At 41.6% G+C, this 22,554-nt stretch overlaps 1 protein-coding gene across 2 annotated transcripts in view; it reads left to right on the top strand.

Annotated features, from left to right (window-relative positions):
• Positions 1-237: 237 nt before the first annotated feature.
• The window catches only part of LOC135558397 (fibroblast growth factor 12), a 57,411-nt gene continuing 35,094 nt past the window's right edge, over positions 238-22,554 (top strand). Inside the window, exon 1 of one of the 2 annotated variants that reach the window (XM_064992174.1) lies at positions 238-597. In XM_064992174.1, coding sequence (XP_064848246.1) covers positions 507-597 — 91 coding nt within the window. In that variant the 5' untranslated portion in view covers positions 238-506. Of the gene's footprint in view, positions 598-19,467; positions 20,230-22,554 lie in introns of those variants that run through there. The other variant, XM_064992175.1, reaches the window with a different exon arrangement.

The raw sequence follows: 22,554 nt of genomic DNA, 5'->3' as shown, positions 1-22,554 counted from the left end.
TTCGCGTGCAAGCTGCTCGCACTGTTCTCTCTCTCTCTCTCGCTCTCTCTCTCCCTATCTCTCTCTCGCTCTCTCGCGCTCTCCCTCTATCTCTCGCGTTCTCTCTCTCTCTCGCTCTCTTTCTCTCTCTCGCGTTCTCTCTCTCTCCCACCTTTCTCTAACCCCCCTCTCTCCCCATCCCTGATATTACGTCCCCTAGTAAAGACAGGGACTGTACAAATTAGGAGCACATCCTAACGTCCTTGCGTAGCCTAGCCTTGGAAGACAGAGTGTTGTGAAGACAAATGATTGTCGGTGGCTGAGAAGAGGAGAGGAAAACACAGTCAAGATGCCTCGTTTTAGCGTAATTTGTCCTGGACACTGTGCCCTTCTGGCGTTTTGAGGCTTGTGAACCTAGAGAGCAGCTGCTCTTAGTGAAGGTGGCTATACGCTATGCTACCTGACCCAGTGTTGTGATAGCTATCCGGATTGCTTGGATTGAGGAAGGTTTCCACCAACCCAAATCAATGAGGATTCTGAGGCCATTCCTTCAGAAAGGAGCGCATATGCTGCAGTGTTTCTGTGGAGAACGATCGAAGCCGAACACAATCACCGCCGGTGAGACACAGCCTCTAGCCTTGCATGCTTTCTCTCTTGGGCGATAATGAAAAAGAGGGGGGAAACAATTTCATTGGCCAGCCGAGTGTGTGAGTAACATCTTCCGAGTCTGCGGTATAACAGGCTCCCCTTACACTTGCTTCTGTCCCGAGTTTTGTCACTTACCCGCTGAAGCGCAGCGCTGTGACGCGAGACTCGTCCTCCCCGCAATACTGTAGAAAGATTCAAGTATTTGTGTTTCAAGTCCTCATACAAGCTAACACACGCCACAGACAGGTCTTGTTCAGTGGATTTATGTGAGATAGCCAGCATTCATAGAAGTATTAGGATATGCTATTTTAAGAATGGGTCATTTTTAACGCTGCATATTAAGCAGGCCAGTAGGGCAAGCCAATAGAATGATTCATTTACAGCGCTGCATATTAAGCAGGCCAGCCAATAGGCAATTAAGCGAATTGATGTCATAAACTTACGCAACCTGGAATGTCCGTTTTAGGTCCCTCAGCAAAGTAATACGTTTCAGGACGCTGGACAGCAACTCCCGTCTCTCTATGTACGCCTGCTGTCCAGCATCACGGACAGCATACACAATGGCAGTCTTGATCTCTGTTATGCTGGGAGTAGATTCCCTTGCCTTTACCAGTTCACTCAGTTGGGCTTGAGACCCTTGTCCAGTACTGCAGACCACTCATCCCACAACAGACATGCACCGCTGATCTCTGCAGCGATACAACTCACTTCCTTCTTCAATGACACCATAAAGACTATTAATATTCCTCATCGTGATCTCGTCGAGACGATGGCAACACCGTCCCTCAAGTCGTTTCAGTTCAACTGCTATTAGAAACTCCATGAAGCACAGTTGATTCCTCTGGGGCAGTTGGGCCAAAAGCAGCATACATACAGGGACCAGAAGGCACTGTCACTGCCTGTCCTATACAGCGTTCTTTAAGAAGTTAACGTATTAGACTTTCAATTATACTCATACAACAATAGTCGGATCACGACTGACTGATTCTGATTACTGGCGTAGTATCATAGTGTCAATTTGAGACTCCATAGATGACTGGTAAAATGGTGAAGATACCCGTTTAAGAAGTTTAAGTGAACGACAACATCCTCCTTCCACGCTATATCAGCATGTAATTCTGATTGTCATATGATCGATTTTAAACAGATAGGCCCGACGGGGAAAGCAGTACAGATGTAGAATCTTAATTTAATTATTCTTTTGGTTTATGAGCATTTTCTAGCACAGCAGGAAATGCAAACTTTTAGTGCATTCAAGGTTAAAATGTCAGACTTTATTTGCCCAAATGTATAACGTATCAACCCTTACAACAAATAATACATTGAATTACAATCAACATAATAATTCACATTTCGTGTTGCTGCAGGATAATTTTCCCGCTGTAGCAAACTGGCTCAAATTAAGATCCTAGATCTGTATAGGTACTAAAGTCATCCCTGTCTATCTCAGACAAGATGAGTTATACTTAAGCTGAATGGTTTTAACGGTGCCTTATACAGATGTCTTGGAAGTTACACTGTTTCATATTCCTACTTTTTTAAGTTTCAGGATGACAATTTTTTTATTTCTCCACGTGACAGGAAATAATTTCTCCACGTGACAGGAAATAATATGGCAGCAACTTGGAAAAACAAGTAAACTGGCTAAATCACGTGATTTTTATGAAACAATTGCGCACGACTGAGGTGTTGCTGACTGAACTAGAAGTACTAAACTCGTCTACTACTGTAGGTTTCAATGCAGACTATTGTTTGTGTTAGCTTTGGCCCCACTAATGAGAACATTGTTCTATCATTGTTTCACCACTTCTGTTCGAGAATGTTACGGGAGGGTTCATTCCTAGCCTGGCTTACAAGTCTGTTTGTGCCATCGTGCCACTCATTGTCACTCATTGTCATTTGGCATGACAATGAGTTGACGTGATAGCACAAACAGATCTGGGATCAGGCTAGTTCATAGGCATTTGTGTCAATGAATTGTATATAGTAGTCCCAGGAACCATAATTTCAATTTAGAATTAAGTAGTTAAACAGTTAAGGAAGTGTATGGTTCTCAAATGTGTTAAAACGAATGGCCTGTCTCACCTGTGCAAACTCTGCACCTGTTTTTGTTTACAAGAGAGACTAAAACACAACGTGTAAAGATCATATTTGAAGGTAAATTGTAAGTAAAGGTGCATTCTGTGATCTAGTCCCCTCTGTAAATAACAGGTTGATGTGTTTTTACAGGTGCACCCTCTTAGTAAATCTGTCCCCAGGTCCTTTGCTACTTCATCTCTTGAAGAATCATTTTTTTTGTCCACATAATTGTACTGGTTTTGAATGGTGGAAACATATTTAGGAAGTCATTTATAATTCAGACTCAAAGAAAAGGTAGGATATGAAAATTGAACAAAAAGAGAACAAACAAAAAGGGGAAGAGGATTAGTTGAAAAGGATTCTATGACACATAGATGTGGCACGTAGTGAGTAAAATAATACCATTTCACTAAGAAATACTCTGCAGTGGTAATGTATTAGATTTGGGGATGTATGTATCAAACATCTCAGAATAGGAGTGTTGATCTAGGATTATTTTGGCACGTAGTGAGTAAAATAATACCATTTCACTAAGAAATACTCTGCAGTGGTAATGTATTCGATTTGGGGATGTATGTATCAAACATCTCAGAATAGGAGTGTTGATCTAGGATTATTTTGGTATTTGGTATTTTATTAGGATCCCCATTAGCTGTTGCAAAAGCAGCAGCTACTCTTCCTGGAGTCAACATGACATAATACAGAACATTAATAGACAAGAATAGCTCAAGGACAGAACTACATACATTTATTTTAAAAGGCACATGTACAGTAGCCTACATGTAAATACATACACACAAACGGTCTAGGTCAAATACAGGAGAGGTGTTGTTCTGCAAGGTGTTGCTTTATCTGTTGTTTAAAACCAGGCTTGCTGTTTATTGGAGCAATATGAGATGGAATGGAGTTCCATTCAATAATGGCTCTATGTAATACTGTACGCGTTCTTGAATTTGTTCTGGATTTGGGGACTGTGAAAAGACCCCTGGTGGCATGCCTGGTGGGGTAAGTGTGTGTCAGAGCTGTGTGTAAGTTGACTATGCAAACCATTTGGGATTTTGTTTCTTATAAATAGAAGAATTGTTGCAATCAGTCTCTCCTCAACTCTTAGCCAAGAGAGACTGCCATGCATAGTATTTATATCAGCTCTCTGATTACAGTGAAGAGAAAGATGTGCCACTCTGTTCTGGACCAGCTGCAGCTTAACTTGGTATTTCCTTGCAGCACTGGACCACATGACTGGACAATTATCAAGATTAGACAAAACTACAGCCTGGAGTAATTGCTTTTTGGAGTGTGGTGTCAAAAAAAACAGAGCATCTCTTTATCGTGGACCTCTCCTCATCTTTACAACCATTGAATCTATATGAACAACCATTGAATCTATATGTTTTGACCATAACAGTTTACAATCTAAGGTAACGCTGTCGCGCCTGCTCCCTCTCTTCCCCCCCGCTCCAGGCTCCCCAGCATTGCGCACTCCTGCTACCGTCATTACGCACACCTGTCTTCCCCCGTCACGTGCATCGGCATATTATTGGGCTCACCTGGACTCAATCACCCGTTCATTACCTCCCCTATAGTTGTCAGTTACCCATCTCTGTCCCCGCTGCAACAATGATTGTTTGTCATTGTGTATCCGTGTGCTGACCCTGTTTCTGTCTTGCTCTTTGTCTGTTTCTAATTAAATGACCCCGTACCTGCTTCTCGTCTCCGGCGGCGGTCCTTACAGAATGCAGCAGCCATCATACGAAGCATTGGGGAGTGCTGACGTTCCGGTTGGTGGTGACGCCGGGTCCGCGGCACCGACACCGATGGAACCAGGGGTGCTTAAGCCAGCTCGTCGGGCTGTCACACCCTAGCTGGCTCGAGACGTTTCTTGCCTTGGTTGGCTCGGAAGGCGCCCATCCCACATCAGGCCTCAGCCGGATCGTCTGGTGTTTACGCCCAGCCGGCCTAGTCAGGCTGCAACGTCTCAGCCGGATCATCAAGCTCCCAAGCCTCAGCCGGATCGCCAGGCTCTCATGCCTGCAGGTTTGTCCAGTGCCCGTCCCTCAGCCGGCCCATCAGGTTCGCCCAGGTGGGACGCCGGGTGGCGCCCCTAGAGGGGGGGGGGAGCACTGACACGCCTGCTCCTGCTTTCCCCCCTGCCAGGCTTCCCAGCATTGCGCACTCCTGCCACCATCATTACGCACACCTGCCTTCCCCCGTCACGTGTATCAGCGTATTATTGGACTCACCTGGACTCAATCACCTGTTCATTACCTCCCCTATAGTTGTCAGTTCCCCTCTGGTGCACTCTCATTTGTCATTGTGTATCCGTGTGCTGACGCTGTTTCTGTCTTGCTCTTTGTCTGTTCCTAATTAAATGTCAACTCCCGTACCTGCTTCTCGTCTCAGGCATCGGTCCTTACAAACGCCATGTAATTTAGTCTCCTCAACTTGTTCAACAGCCACACCATTCATTACTAGAGTCAGCTGAGGTCTAGAACTGGAATGATTTGTACCAAATACAATGCTCCTAGTTTTAGAGATGTTCAGGACAAGCGTATTACTGGACACCCATTCCAAAACAGACTGCAACTCTTTGTTAAGGGTTTCATTAGCTGTGGTTAATTTTATTAGCTGCGGTTCACTTCATTAGCTGTGGTTAATGATGCGTATATGGTTGAATCATCAGCATACATGGACACACATGCTTTGTTTAATGCCAGTGGCAGGTCATTGGTAAAAATAGAAAAGAGTAGAGGGCCTAGAGAGCTGCCCTGCGGTACACCACACTTTACATGTTTGACATTAGAGAAGCTTCCATTAAAGAATACCCTTTGTGTTCTATTAGATAGAGAGCTCTGAATCCATGATATGGCAGAGGTTGAAAAGCCATAACACGTACACTACAGTTCAAAAGTTTGGGGTCACTTGGAGATGTTCTTGTTTTTGAAAGAAAAGCACATTTTTTTTGATTGATCAGAAACATTTTTAATGTTGTAAGTGACTATTGTAGCTGTACATGGCTGATTTTTTATGGAACGTCTACATAGGTGTACAGAGGCCCATTATCAGAAACCATTACTCCTGTGTTCCAATGGCACGTTGTGTTAGCTAATAATTGTTAGCTTATAATTTTAAAAGGCTAATTGATCAAAACCATTTTGCAATTATGTTAGCACAGATGAAAACTGTTGTTCTGATTAAAGAAGCAATAAAAGTGGCCTTTAGACTAGTTGAGTATCTGGAGCATCAGCATTTGTGGGTTCGATTACAGGCTCAAAATGGCCAGAAACAAAGACCTTTCTTCTGAAACTTGTCAGTCTATTCTTGTTCGAAGAAATTAAGGCTTTCCATGTGAGAAATTGCCAAGAAACTGAAGGTCTGGTACAACGCTGTGTACTACTCCCTTCACAGACAGCACAAACTGGCTCTAACCAGAATAGAAAGAGGAGTGGGAGGCCCAGGTGCACAACTGAGCAAGAGGACAAGTACATTAGAGGCCTCACAAGTCCTCAACTGTCAGCTTCATTAAATAGTACTCGCAAAACACCAGTCTTAACGTCAACAGTGAAGAGGTGACTCCAGGATGCTGACCTATTAGGCAGAGTTCCTTTGTCCAGTGTTTGTGTTCTTTTGCTCATCTTAATCTTTTCTTTTTATTGGCCAGTCTGAAATATGTCTTTTTCTTTGCAACTGTCTAGAAGGCCAGCATCCCGGCGTCGCCTCTTCACTGTTGACGTTGAGGCTGGTGTTTTTGCCGGTACTATTTAATGAAGCTGCCAATTGAGGACTTGTGAGGTGTCTGTTTCTCAAACTAGATACTCTAATGTACTTGTCCTCTTTCTCAGTTGTGCACCGGGGCCTCCCACTCCTCTTTCTATTCTGGTTAGAGCCTATTAGCGTGCTGAAAGTCTATTGTTTATTTGTTTACAGAGAAATAGCATTGTATTTGGTCAACAAAAAAAATCCAACAGTTTGCTAAGAGCTGGCAGCAAGCTTATAGGTCTGCTGTTACTCTTGGGTAGCAGAATTACTTTGGCTTCCCTCCAGGCCTGAGGACAAAGACTTTCCTCTAGGCTCATATTTAAGATATGACAGATAGGAGTGGCTATAGAGTCAGCTACCATCCTCAGTAGCATTCCATCTAAGTTGTCAATGCCATGAGGTTTGTCATTATTGATCGATAACAATCATTGTTCCACTCTCCCACACTAACTTTACAAAATTCAAACTTGAAATGCCTTTCTTTCATTATTAGTTTTATTATGCATGAGTACGACGGCTGACTGTTCGTTGTTGGCATTTCCTGCCTAAGTTTGCCAATGAAGTGATCATTAAAATAATTGGCAACATCAAATGGTTTTGTGATGAATAAGCCATCTGATTTGATGAAAGATGGAGTTGAATTTGTCTTTGTGCCCATAATTTAATTTAAAGTACTTGAACTTGGCTTCATAGTACAGTTTCTTCTTCTTTTTGTTGAGTTTAGTCACATAATTTCTCAATTTGCAATAAGTCAACCAGTCAGACGTGCAGCCAGACTTATTAGCCACTCCTTTTGCCCCGTCTCTTTCAACCAGACAGTTGTTCAGTTCCTCATCAATACATGGAGCCTCAACAGATCTGACAGTCAGTTTCTTCACAGGTGCATGTTTATCAATAATTGAAGAAGCAATTTCATAAATTCATCAAGTGCAACGTCTAGATGCTCCTCATTAATCACATCAGACCGACAAATATTTTTAACATCATCCACATAAGAGTCACAGAAAAATCTTTTGTATGATCTGTTATATACTATTTTAGGCCCAGCTGTTGGAACTTTGGCTTTCCTGGATATATCCACTATGATTACGGATATAGCGTTAGAACAAAGTTCTACAGTATTAGTAAAAATGTGATCGATACATGTAGATGATCTTGTTCCTGGTAGGTTGATTAATAACCTGAACCAGATTACAGGCACTGGTTACAGTAAGAAGCTTCCTCTTGAGTGGACAGCTTGATGAAAACCAGTCAATACTCAAGTCCCAAGAAGGTAGACCTCTCTGTTTACATCACATACACTGTCAAGCATTTCACACATATTATTTAGATACTGACTGTGAGCACCTGGTGGCCTATAGAAACACCCCAAAAGAAAAGGCTTTAGACGTGCCAAGTGAACCTCTCAACCACAACACTTCAATAACACTTGACATAAGATCTTCTCTGAGCATTACAGGGATATGGTTCTGAATATATACAGCCACACCTCCCCCATGAGCATTTCTGTCTCTTCTATAAATGCTATATTCTTGTATTGCTACTGATGTTTCATCAAATGAATTATCTAAGTGAGTCTCAGAAATGGCTAATATATGAATGTTCTCTGAGCAAGTTATTGAGCAAGTTATTGATTTCAAGAACCTTATTTCTAAGGCTACATATATTAATATGGGCTATTTTCAGCCCTTTCCTGGGTAGCTTATCAGAGAGACATAATGCTGAAAAGAGCAAACAAAGCAAGATAATAAAATATGCATTCAGCAGTCCATTAATGAATTGGTGTGTGTGTGCTTCGGGGTTGAAGCTACGAACCCAAAGGCTTGGCTCTCTCATCCCTTCCAGGCTTCTGGGAGGGAGGGTGGACAATGAGCCTGTCATAGCAGATGTACGCAATGTCTTTCATGGCTGGGATCAGTTCTTTCCTCTTCTGGTGTAGAGCTTCAGGTTAGTCCCCATTGATGAAGATATACGTTCCTCTCAAGTTCTTGGCTCCTTCCAGCTACCTTGTCCTTGAACCTCAGGAACTTAACCACTATTGGCCTGGTCCTGTCACCTGGGCCGGTGGGCAGGCCCAGTCACGGTGGGTGTGGGCATGCTCCACCTCAATCTTCCTGTGGTCCATCTTCAATTTCTCAGAGATCATTTCCCTCACTGTGTCCTCAAACTCCGTCCAGGTCTCGTGGAGATTCTGCAATTCTGTCCACGCCATGTTTTTCCGCCTTGATTTTCCCTCGACATAGTCTGATTTATCTGTTATTGTTATCATGGATTCACATACAGAACTGATGTCCTCTCTCACTGACTTACAGATTGCTGTCATCTTGCCATTCTCCTGTTTAAACTCATCGAGCTGACCCTGGGAGAACTGCAAACTGTTCTTCAGGTCCTGGACCTCTCTGGTCAGCTCGGCCATTCTTTTATTAGTTGACTCCACCAGTATTTGGACAAAACACTTGAAGCTATTTTCTTGTTGTTGTAGCAACTCCTTCTAAAAATATTTTTGGTCGTTTAAAAGATCCTTCAAGTGTGAAAGAGAGACACCACTGTCCTTAATGCTACTCCTGCTGGCTTTGGTCTTTGTCATGGTAGCGAGCAACGCAGGTTACGTTGTTACTCATCGCAGTTGCAGTCTGGGCAAGTCACAGGGAAGATTGAAAACAACAAACCCTGTCCATGTAATCTTATTCGGTGTGATTTAAAAGGCACTAATCTGAGACAACTGATACGGTGCCAGATATTGAATCTATGATAAAGCTGTTGACCAGTGTTGCCACTTTAAAGTATCATTATTTATATGTGTCATGTATACTCCCTCTCCAGCCTCTAGGTTATCAGGCTGCTGATTATCCAGCACACCTGTCGCCATCGTCTTGCGCACCTGCGCCTCATGACACTCACCTGGACTCCATCACCTCCTTGATTACCTTCCCTATATCTGTCCCTCCCCTTGGTTCTTTCCTCAGGTGTAATTGACTCTGTTTTCATGTCGGTGCGTTGTTTGTGTGTCGTGTTTATTGTTTTGTTTATTTATTAAAACACTCACTCCCTGTACTTGCTTCCCGACTCTCAGCGCACTCGTTACAATATGGCATTAAAATACACATTATTTATGAGGAAACCGGAACCAATGAAGCAACTGTGATAGTATTGTTTAATACCATACACATCAAAAGCTAAACACTAATTGACTTTATATTTGTTGTTATTGTGATGTAATTCTCGTATGAAATTTAAAGCAGGTTAACTGGGGTTCAATTAATTTCCCCTTTTTCCCCTTTTTTTGTGATCAATTTGGAAGTTTAAAAAAAGAAAGGAAGTATAGAGAATTATTCACATTGACATTATGAGTGTAAAGACAATATCTTGACAACACAACAGAGGGAAATGTTCATGGCCAACGCGTTTCCTGAACCGTTAAAGGCAAGGCCGCTATCCACTTGCAGGTTTCAAAGGAAGGGGGTGGAAGGTAGCCTAGTGGTTAAAGCGTCGGGCCTGAAGGTTACTAGTTCGAATACCCGAGCTGAAGAGGAGAGAAAAAACATATGTCTGTGCCCTTGAGCAAGGCACTTACACGGAACCCAACCTGGCTGTGCGCGTGTGCCATTGTGCATAAATGTATTTTGTTCCCCTAAACCAAACACGATCTCAACACGCAGGTTTAAATATAAAAATAAACTCTGAACCAATTATATTAATTTGGGGACAGGTCGAAATGCATTAAACATTTATGGTAATTTAGCTAGTTAGCTTACACTTGCTAGCTAATTTGTCCTATTTAGCTAGCTTGCTGTTGCTAGTTAATTTGTCGTATTTAGCTAGCTTGCTGTTGCTAGCTAATTTCTCCTATTTAGCTAGCTTGCTGTTGCTAGTTAATTTGTCCTATTTAGCTAGCTTGCTGTTGCTAGCTAATTTGACCTATTTAGCTAGCTTGCTGTTGCTAGTTAATTTGTCCTGGGATATAAACATTAGGTTGTTATTTTGCCTGAAATGCACAAGATCCTCTACTCCGACAATTAATCCACAGATAAAACGGTCAACTTAATCGTTTCTAGTCATCTCTCCTCCTTCCAGGCTTTTTCATCTTTCAACTTATATGGTGATTGGCATCTAAACTTTCATAGTATTACCACAACGACTGGCAAAACAGTTCGTCTTTCAATCACCCACGTGGGTATAACCAATGTGGAGATTGCATGTGGGTACCTGCTTCTATAAACCAATGAGGAGATGGGAGAGGCAGGACTTTCAGCGCGATCTGCGTTAGAAATAGGAATGACTTCTATTTTAGCCCTTGGTAAAACGCAGACGCTCGTTGACGCGCGTGAGCAGTGCGGATGCAATAATTTCATAACATAGATTCCTACATTTATTTTGCAACGAGCGGTGTGGTCAGCCTGTTAATAATGGCTGGCCATGAACCCATTTTTAGAAGGCGTCTCCAGGGGAGTCGGGATATGCAAGAAACACATTTCCAATTTACACATGCTTATAATAGACACATGCTTATAATAGACACATGCTTATAATAGACACATGCTTATAATAGACACATGCTTATAATAGACACATGCTTATAATAGACACATGCTTATAATAGACACATGCTTATAATAGACACTTGTATGTGTATGAAGTACCACACAACAATGTATGCACTCACTACTGTAAGTCGATCTGGATAAGAGCGTCTGGTAAATGACTAAACTGTGAGGAAATAGGAGAAATACAAGCACCCTTCTATTATAACACAGGTCAATACTACCAGTATGTACTGTAGACTGTTCATTGACCTGGACTGTAAACATGCACAGAAAGAGATGAGTTGCTGTCCATTGACCTGGACTGTAAACATAAACAGAAAGAGATGAGTTGCTGTCCATTGACCTGGACTGTAAACATGCACAGAAAGAGATGAGTTGCTGTCCATTGACCTGGACTGTACACATGCACAGAAAGAGATGAGTTGCTGTTCATTGACCTTGACTGTAAACATGCACAGAAAGAGATGAGTTGCTGTCCATTGACCTGAACTGTAAACATGCACAGAAAGAGATGAGTTGCTGTCCATTGACCTGGACTGTAAACATGCACAGAAAGAGATGAGTTGCTGTCCATTGACCTGAATTGTAAACATGCACAGAAAGATAGGAGTTGCTGTCCATTGACCTGGACTGTAAACATGCACAGAAAGAGATGAGTTGCTGTCCATTGACCTGGACTGTAAACATGCACAGAAAGAGATGAGTTGCTGTCCATTGACCTTAACTGTAAACATGCACAGAAAGAGATGAGTTGCTGTCCATTGACCTGGACTGTAAACATGCACAGAAAGAGATGAGTTGCTGTTCATTGACCTGAACTGTAAACATGCACAGAAAGAGATGAGTTGCTGTCCATTGACCTTGACTGTAAACATGCACAGAAAGAGATGAGTTGCTGTCCATTGACCTGGACTGTAAACATGCACAGAAAGAGATGAGTTGCTGTTCATTGACCTGAACTGTAAACATGCACAGAAAGAGATGAGTTGCTGTCCATTGACCTTGACTGTAAACATGCACAGAAAGAGATGAGTTGCTGTCCATTGACCTGGACTGTATGCCTTCTTTCCTGAAGGCCCTAAAACTGACATTCCATAAGGCTGAATATAAGAGGGGTGTAACTATGTTTATTAAATAGAGGAGAGGGGTGTAACTATGTTTATTAAATAGAGGAGAGGGGTGCAACTATGTTTATTAAATAGAGGAGAGGGGAGTTACTATGTTTATTAAATAGAGGAGAGGGGTGAAACTATGTTTATTAAATGGAGAAGAGGGGTGTTACTATGTTTATTAAATAGAGGAGAAGGGTGTAACTATGTTTATTAAATGGAAAAGAGGGGTGTAACTATGTTTATTAAATAGAGGATAGGGGTGAAACTATGTTTATTAAATAGAGGAGAAGGGTGTAACTATGTTTATTACATGGAGGAGAGGGGTGTAACTATATTTATTAAATAGAGGAGAAGGGTGTAACTATGTTTATTAAACGGGAAGAGGGGTGCAACTATGTTTATTAAATGGAGGAGAGTGGTGTAACTATATTTATTAAATGGAGAAGAGGGGTGAAACTATGTTTATTAAATAGAGGATAGGGGTGAAACTATGTTTATTAAATAGAGGAGAGGGGTGTAACTATGTTTATTAAATAGAGGAGAGGGGTGAAACTATGTTTATTAAATGGAGAAGAGGGGTGTTACTATGTTTATTAAATAGAGGAGAAGGGTGTAACTATGTTTATTAAATGGAGGAGAGGGGTGAAACTATGTTTATTAAATGGAGAAGAGGGGTGAAACTATGCTTATTAAATAGAGGATAGGGGTGAAACTATGTTTATTAAATAGAGGAGAAGGGTGTAACTATGTTTATTACATGGAGGAGAGGGGTGTAACTATATTTATTAAATAGAGGAGAAGGGTGTAACTATGTTTATTAAACGGGAAGAGGGGTGCAACTATGTTTATTAAATGGAGGAGAGGGGTGTAACTATATTTATTAAATAGAGGAGAAGGGTGTAACTATGTTTATTAAACGGGAAGAGGGGTGTAACTATGTTTATTACATGGAGGAGAGGGGTGTAACTATGTTTATTAAATGAGGGAGAGGGGTGTAACTATGTTTATTAAATAGAGGAGAAGGGTGTAACTATGTTTATTACATGGAGGAGAGGGGTGTAACTATATTTATTAAATAGAGGAGAAGGGTGTAACTATGTTTATTAAACGGGAAGAGGGGTGCAACTATGTTTTTTAAATGGAGGAGAGGGGTGTAACTATATTTATTAAATGGAGAAGAGGGGTGAAACTATGTTTATTAAATAGAGGATAGGGGTGAAACTATGTTTATTAAATAGAGGAGAGGGGTGTAACTATGTTTATTAAATAGAGGAGAGGGGTGAAACTATGTTTATTAAATGGAAAAGAGGGGTGTAACTATGTTTATTAAATAGATGAGAGGGGAGTTACTATGTTTATTAAATAGAGGAGAGGGGTGAAACTATGTTTATTAAATGGAGAAGAGGGGTGTTACTATGTTTATTAAATAGAGGAGAAGGGTGTAACTATGTTTATTAAATGGAGGAGAGGGGTGAAACTATGTTTATTAAATGGAGAAGAGGGGTGAAACTATGTTTATTAAATAGAGGATAGGGGTGAAACTATGTTTATTAAATAGAGGAGAAGGGTGTAACTATGTTTATTACATGGAGGAGAGGGGTGTAACTATATTTATTAAATAGAGGAGAAGGGTGTAACTATTTTTATTAAACGGGAAGAGGGGTGCAACTATGTTCATTAAATGGAGGAGAGGGGTGTAACTATATTTATTAAATAGAGGAGAAGGGTGTAACTATGTTTATTAAACGGGAAGATGGGTGTAACTATGTTTATTAAATGGAGGAGAGGGGTGTAACTATGTTTATTAAATGAGGGAGAGGGGTGTAACTATGTTTATTAAATAGAGGAGAAGGGTGTAACTATGTTTATTAAATGGAAAAGAGGGGTGTAACTATGTTTATTAAATAGAGGATAGGGGTGAAACTATGTTTATTAAATAGAGGAGAAGGGTGTAACTATGTTTATTACATGGAGGAGAGGGGTGTAACTATATTTATTAAATAGAGGAGAAGGGTGTAACTATGTTTATTAAACGGGAAGAGGGGTGCAACTATGTTTATTAAATGGAGGAGAGGGGTGTAACTATATTTATTAAATGGAGAAGAGGGGTGAAACTATGTTTATTAAATAGAGGATAGGGGTGAAACTATGTTTATTAAATAGAGGAGAGGGGTGTAACTATGTTTATTAAATAGAGGAGAGGGGTGAAACTATGTTTATTAAATGGAGAAGAGGGGTGTTACTATGTTTATTAAATAGAGGAGAAGGGTGTAACTATGTTTATTAAATGGAGGAGAGGGGTGAAACTATGTTTATTAAATGGAGAAGAGGGGTGAAACTATGCTTATTAAATAGAGGATAGGGGTGAAACTATGTTTATTAAATAGAGGAGAAGGGTGTAACTATGTTTATTACATGGAGGAGAGGGGTGTAACTATATTTATTAAATAGAGGAGAAGGGTGTAACTATGTTTATTAAACGGGAAGAGGGGTGCAACTATGTTTATTAAATGGAGGAGAGGGGTGTAACTATATTTATTAAATAGAGGAGAAGGGTGTAACTATGTTTATTAAACGGGAAGAGGGGTGTAACTATGTTTATTACATGGAGGAGAGGGGTGTAACTATGTTTATTAAATGAGGGAGAGGGGTGTAACTATGTTTATTAAATAGAGGAGAAGGGTGTAACTATGTTTATTACATGGAGGAGAGGGGTGTAACTATATTTATTAAATAGAGGAGAAGGGTGTAACTATGTTTATTAAACGGGAAGAGGGGTGCAACTATGTTTTTTAAATGGAGGAGAGGGGTGTAACTATATTTATTAAATGGAGAAGAGGGGTGAAACTATGTTTATTAAATAGAGGATAGGGGTGAAACTATGTTTATTAAATAGAGGAGAGGGGTGTAACTATGTTTATTAAATAGAGGAGAGGGGTGAAACTATGTTTATTAAATGGAAAAGAGGGGTGTAACTATGTTTATTAAATAGATGAGAGGGGAGTTACTATGTTTATTAAATAGAGGAGAGGGGTGAAACTATGTTTATTAAATGGAGAAGAGGGGTGTTACTATGTTTATTAAATAGAGGAGAAGGGTGTAACTATGTTTATTAAATGGAGGAGAGGGGTGAAACTATGTTTATTAAATGGAGAAGAGGGGTGAAACTATGTTTATTAAATAGAGGATAGGGGTGAAACTATGTTTATTAAATAGAGGAGAAGGGTGTAACTATGTTTATTACATGGAGGAGAGGGGTGTAACTATATGTATTAAATAGAGGAGAAGGGTGTAACTATGTTTATTAAACGGGAAGAGGGGTGCAACTATGTTTATTAAATGGAGGAGAGGGGTGTAACTATATTTATTAAATAGAGGAGAAGGGTGTAACTATGTTTATTAAACGGGAAGATGGGTGTAACTATGTTTATTAAATGGAGGAGAGGGGTGTAACTATGTTTATTAAATGAGGGAGAGGGGTGTAACTATGTTTATTAAATAGAGGAGAAGGGTGTAACTATGTTTATTAAACGGGAAGAGGGGTGTAACTATGTTTATTAAATAGTGGAGAAGGGTGTAACTATGTTTATTAAATAGAGGAGAGGGGTGTAACTATGTTTATTAAATAGAGGAGAGGGGTGTAACTATGTTTATTAAAGAGGAGAGGGGTGTAACTATGTTTATTACATGGAGGAGAGGGGTGTAACTATGTTTATTAAACGGGAAGAGGTGTGTAACTATGTTTATTAAATAGAGGAGAAGGGTGTAACTATGTTTATTAAATGGGAAGAGGGGTGTAACTATGTTTATTAAATGAGGGAGAGGGGTGTAACTATGTTTATTAAACGGGAAGAGGGGTGTAACTATGTTTATTAAATGGAGGAGAGGGGTGTAACTATATTTATTAAATAGAGGAGAAGGGTGTAGCTATGTTTATTAAATGGGAAGAGGGGTGTAACTATGTTTATTAAATGAGGGAGAGGGGTGTAACTATGTTTATTAAACGGGAAGAGGTGTGTAACTATGTTTATTAAATAGAGGAGAGGGGTGTAGCTATGTTTATTAAATGGAGAAGAGGGGTGTAACTATGTTTATTAAATGAGGGAGAGGGGTGTAACTATGTTTATTAAATGGGAAGAGGGGTGTAACTATGTTTATTACATGGAGGAGAGGGGTGTAACTATGTTTATTAAATAGAGGAGAGGGGTGTAACTATATTTATTAAATAGAGGAGAAGGGTGTAACTATGTTTATTAAATGGGAAGAGGGGTGTAACTATGTTTATTAAATAGTGGAGAGGGGTGTAACTATGTTTATTAAATATAGGAGAGGGTGTAACTATGTTTATTAAATAGGGACAATACTCTATGAAAGTGACTAGGAACTAGCCTGGTTTTTGAAACGATCATCAATGGGCAAAAACGTCTTCAGCCAAATAGTTCATAAAAGGCATCTGGCAGAAGTAAATTAAACCACAGACACACATGTCATTTTATATACACTGAGTGGACAAAACATTAGGAACGCCTGCTCTTTCCATGACCTAGACTGACCAGGTGAATCCAGGTGAAAGCTATGATCCCTTATTGATGTCACTAGTTAAATCCACTTCAATCAGTATAGATGAAGGGGAGGAGACAGGTTAAAATATGATTTTTAATCCTTGAAACAATAGAGACATGAATTTTGTATATGTGCTATTCAGAGGGTGAATGGGCAAGACAAAGTATTTAGGTGGCTTTGAACAGGGTATGGTAGTAGGTGCCAGGCACACTAGTTTGAGTGTGTCACGGACTGGGTTTTTCACGCTCAACAGTTTCCCATGTGTATCAAGAATGGTCCACCACACAAAGGACATCCAGCCAACTTGACACAGCTCTGAGAAGCATTGGAGTCAACATGGGCCAGCATCCCTGTGGAACGCTTTCGACACCTTGTAGAATCCAAGCCCCAACAAATTGAGGCTGTTCTGAGGTTTAAAAGGGCTGCAACTCAATATTATGAAGGTGTTCCTAATGTTTTGTACACTCAGTGTATATCTTAAATTACCATGTTTTCACAAATGTCATGATATAATCGTCAAGACCTTTCAAAAGATTAGGGGACATGGCCAGGAAGTCAAATGGAATTAACTGCCTTAAAGTTACTGGACCCGGGGAAGAGTAGCTGTTGCCTTGGCAGTAGCTAATGAGGATCCTTCATAAATACAAAATACACTTCTTATGATATCATGAAAATGTTCACTATCACACCTCCCTTTGTGTCACATGGTTACTTTTCCAGTACAGTAACCTCGTTTTATACGCAAGATAAAAGTGTAAACAAATGCAGTATGCTCTAAGGACAACAAAAAATCTAGATAGAGATTACAATTAGTTATTGATGCATGACAAAGACGCAATGCTAAGGGTTGTCCACAAGATGGCGCTAGATATAAGACAATATGCAGAACTCTTGGAACGGTGTGGCCTGCTGTGGCACGGCACACCCGGGTTGACAGCCTCACAGCTGGTGAACAAGATCACTTTGGCCGCGCTGTCGTAAATATTCCAATATCTCCGAAACAGACTGAACGCTGACTAAGCGCTGTTGAGGCTAAAATTACATAAATAAATAAAGGAGCATTTGTCATTTGTACAGTGTCAAGTACAGCGAAATTATTTACTGGCATATTTACATGACACCTATACTGACGGATATGTTATGATATGTTGCTACTATTGTCTATAATATGACAATTATTATAGAAAAACATAAACCCTTATTTAGAGAGAGAGAGAGAGATGGAGTAGCTTCCTGTGTCGTTGATTCATTTTCGGAGAAGTCGTCAAACCCAGACGAAGTTAATCCCTGAATGGTTCATGCTGATTCTCCGTGGCAGGGAGCCAAGAGGTTTTCCATGTATGTCTCACGTCATTCTCCCACCCTTTTATTGTGAGCCACTTCCGTGTGTGCCCTCCTCTATGAGGACACACACGACATCGGACACAGAGCCAGAAAGATCACTCACACACACATACACGCACACCACCTTTCATCAGTTAATGCAACAGAGGTCAGGAATTGGCACTTTCCTTGAGAGGGCCTGCCAGAACACTTTTTTAATATTAGCAGACTTGATAAAACACTTGTCATAAAGTCATCAGACATGATATAACACTTGTTATGAAGTCATCAGACATGTTATAACACTTGTCATAAAGTCATCAGACATGATATAACACTTGTTATGAAGTCATCAGACATGTTATAACACTTGTCATAAAGTCATCAGACATGATATAACACTTGTTATGAAGTCATCAGACATGATATAACACTTGTTATGAAGTCATCACACTTGAACAGAAAATAGAACTTTCACCCACCTTCTATTCACTTAAATTCACAGTATTTCATCACGAGGTCCGTGCCGTGTTCTGTCTGGTCTGTCTGTTGTGTTGTCTCTGCCTTGTCAATGTGTGTTTATTTTCAACCATTATCTGCGCTGCGCACAAGGATTCGTCTAGGGGTTAATTAACACATTTAGCATATAACCTTTAGCCATCAGGTGTCCAGTGACACTTCAAGCTAATGTAAAAGGCGCCTAAATAGATAGGTATATATATATTAGCAATATAAAACTGCTGTATAAGAAAGGAATTCATAAACCGCTGGAATTAGAATGGTATAATGGGGATAAATAGTAGCGGTCCAAATTGGCTGTCTCGTCCTTTCCGACTGACCTCGGTACCGCATATAATCACTTCTACATTTCAAATTGAAGAAAGACTTAAACCCCATTGTCCCAATAATGAATGCGGTACCGAGGTCCGTCGGAAATTCGTTTGGATTTGAGCGCGCGCGGGGACGAACACAGCACATCGTTATTTTGGAGATGCTCACTCACTCTATCGCTCCCCCATCTCTCTCTCTCGCTCTCTCTTTGTTTTTGTTCTCGTATACACGCACCATGCACGTACTCTCTCTCGCACTCTCACACACTCTCTGTCTCGTTCCTCTCCCCCCTGCCTCTCTCAATTCTTTCTCTCTTTTTCCCCGGATAATTCTTCATCCAAACCTCAATCACGTATGATTGCGTAGAGAGAGAACCGTGAGCTCATTCACCCATGCCTGTAGGCGAGAGGAGAGCCCCCGCATACCATCCATACGGAAGGAAATAATCCATTACTCCAATCGTGTTGCCTGCAAGGAAACCGGATTTTTTGAAATTTTTTATAGTCTACATACGAACATTAATAACGAAACGCATATGTTTTTCTCTCATTGTAAAGCCAAATCACTATGTTGCTGCTGCATTCTCACAGATCATTATCTTTCCCCGACCGTGCTCGGAGGGTCTGCTGTTAGAAGGGCTGGTACAGATGGCACAGATGCCGGTAGTCCCGGAGAGTGAGTGGGGCAGCCATATGGACCGCCGCCGACCCTTTGTCCCCTCTTCGGTTCTGACTTCGGCTTAATACATTGACACGTTATGAGACGTTGCATTCACCCAGCTGTTGATGAAATAGTTTACAGTGAAGTTTAAGGTGTCTCGAATGCATTATGGTGCTGGATATTTTGACACTCACGGACTTTCCGTGCAAATGAGGATTATACCGAGGGGGACAGTCGTGCTTGTCAGACCTGGAATAATTGAGACTCAATTTTGCGCACGCACGCTCCGATAACACAAACTTATTTACCACAATTGCATTTTTTTTATCGCCTAGATTATGCGTAAATTGGTGGCATTTTATACTTTCCCTGCAAAGATTTTGTGTATTTTCTAAGGGGTTAGAATGACATTTTGCTAAATCCGCGTGGATCGTATTTTTATTTTTAAATTTCACGGTTCTTTTTGCTCCAAACTACCACTCGATCTCTGTCCAACGACTCTTGGTTCGGTTGGTTCGGCTCGCCCGCGAGGGAGATGGCCGCTATCGCCAGCTCCTTGATCCGTCAGAAACGCCAGGCGAGGGAGTCAAACAGCGACCGAGTCTCCACTACAAAACGCCGTCCGAGCCCCAGCAAAGATCCTCGTTCCATATGCGAGCGGCATTTCTTGGGGGTCTTCAGCAAAGTCCGTTTCTGCAGCGGAAAGAAAAGACCAGCCGCTCGGCGGCGACCAGGTCAGTGCTGTAGTTTTGTGTGAAACGGTTTCCCCGCCCCTCGACCGAGCTGAGCTAATGCATTACTGCAGTCAGATGCCTTATCTTAATAAAGGCTGGAGGTAGATTTACCCGCGGTGCCTGAGAATGCAATGCGAAAAATCCACCTGTTCCATAGCTCACGTGTTGTCTGTCGAGAACCACTGCACAGTTTACCCATATCCTACCGTATCAGCCTCAATGTAAACGTATGTACATGTTGTGACGTTACCGATATAAATGTTATATTACCGTGATCATAATGATCGATTATTTTAGCACCATTATTGCTATTATATCCTATAGGCTGTGCATTTCTATCAGAAGGCAGGGCAGATATTGGCTATAACCTACATATATTCACATATATTTAAGCTTGCTAATTAACATTCATTATTTTTACATCTCCCCTGCCATGTTGAAATGAATGAAATGCTTCCTTAAATAATTCAATAATTCATGGAGATTGAGACTGAGTGGAGATAAGTTGCACCGCAGTGCATAAAGGCTGTTTCAAGAGTAAATGTTTAATGGTAAATGTTTCATGGTAAATGTTTAATGGTAAATGTTTAATGATAAATGTTTAATGCAGAGGGGAGGTTTACTGCAGTGTAGGGAGGTAGCTATAGTGATTAAGACGCTACTAGCCGTATTGATGGACACAGACTCCGGGCTACTACGCTAAGCTATCATTCTTCCCCTTCTCCTGGTGCACAGATAAAGAGGAACTGGCCAATCACTCCCCTTCTTATCCAGCCAAAGGCTGTCATGTGATGAACGGGAGGTGCACTGTCACCACAGACAGACAGATAGACAGACCCAAACCACAGACAGACAGATAGACATACCAGAGTCACAAACAGACAGATAGACATACCAGAATCACCGACAGAGATACAGACAGACATGCAGAATGACCAGATCCACAAACAGACAGAACAAACCACAGACAGACAGACAGACAGACAGACAGACAGACAGACAGACAGACAGACAGGCAGGCAGGCAGGCAGGCAGACAGACAGACAGACAGACAGACAGACAGACAGACAGACAGACAGACAGACAGACAGAGAGAACAAAACCACAGACAGACAGACAGACAGACAGGCAGAATGACCAGATCCACAGACAGACAGACAGACAGACAGACAGACAGACAGACAGACAGACAGACAGACAGACAGACAACAAAACCCCAGACAGTCAGATAGAACAGAATCACAGACAGACAGACGTTATATTATCATACTGCTGTAATGGTTAGAACATTTTGACAAGCAGCCTTTGCTGGAGAAATTTGTCTGTTAAAAGAATGTTGTTTTTCCTTCTATCTCCCTCATAAGATGCATCCTCCAAACCTCCACAGGTGTCCCGTAAGGGCGGCAGGCTAGGTCAGTAGCTCAGCCTCCATCCGTGTGTGCTGTGTTTTGTTCCGTCTCCACCCCCCGCATCATCTCGCGCCCATGTTGATACCCCTTTTGCTAGGAAGGGAGGGTGGAGGAGGTGAGAGGCTCGGGTGGGAGGGGAGGACAGGGGGAAGGTGGGGCTGGGTGTGTGGTGGGAGGGTGGGGCTTGGTGGTGGTAGTGGGTGTGGGTGGATGGTAGTGGGTGGTAGTGGGTGGTGAGGGTTGGGGTGGTTGTTGGGAGGGGGTTGTAGTGGGTGATGAGGGGTGGGGTGGAGGGTTGGATGGTGGGGTGGTAGTGGGTGGGGTGGGTGAAGGATTGAAGGGTGGGTGGTTGAGGGTTGGGAGGGGGTAGAAGTGGGTGGTAGTGGGTGGGGATGGTTGAGGGTTGGGAGGGGTGGTGAGGGGTGGTTGAGGGTGGTTGAGGGTTGGGAGGGGGTGGTAGTGGGTGCGGGTGGTTGAGGGTTGGGGGGGTGGTGAGGGGTGGGGGTGGTTGAGGGTTGGGAGGGGGTGGTAGTGGGTGCGGGTGGTTGAGGGTTTGGAGGGGGTTGTAGTGGGTGGTGAGGGGTGGGGGTGGTAGTGATTTGCAGCACCTGTCTGATGCCAGTGACTCCTCTGATAATTGTTTTGACACTACTTTCAATTTGGATTTCTCCTTTTTCTATTTTTCCTGATTTCGAATTTTGTGTGATTTAAGCTCTCTTGCAGTAGTCTCTTCTTCTTTGGTTACTCTCTCCCTCTTCTCCTTCGCTTTTTATGTCTCCGTCTTTCAGTTTGTCTGTCTGATCAGTTTTCACTCTGTCTCTTCCCTCTGCTCCTCCAGTGTGTGTTTAACGTGTGTTTAACATATGGAGCATTGTTGTGTGACTGGGTGGAGGTCTGTTTATCCATGTGTATTGAT

Source organism: Oncorhynchus masou, chromosome 17 (assembly GCF_036934945.1).
Source record: "Oncorhynchus masou masou isolate Uvic2021 chromosome 17, UVic_Omas_1.1, whole genome shotgun sequence".
NCBI lineage: Eukaryota > Metazoa > Chordata > Actinopteri > Salmoniformes > Salmonidae > Oncorhynchus > Oncorhynchus masou.
This window is presented reverse-complemented; position numbering and strand designations above follow the sequence as displayed.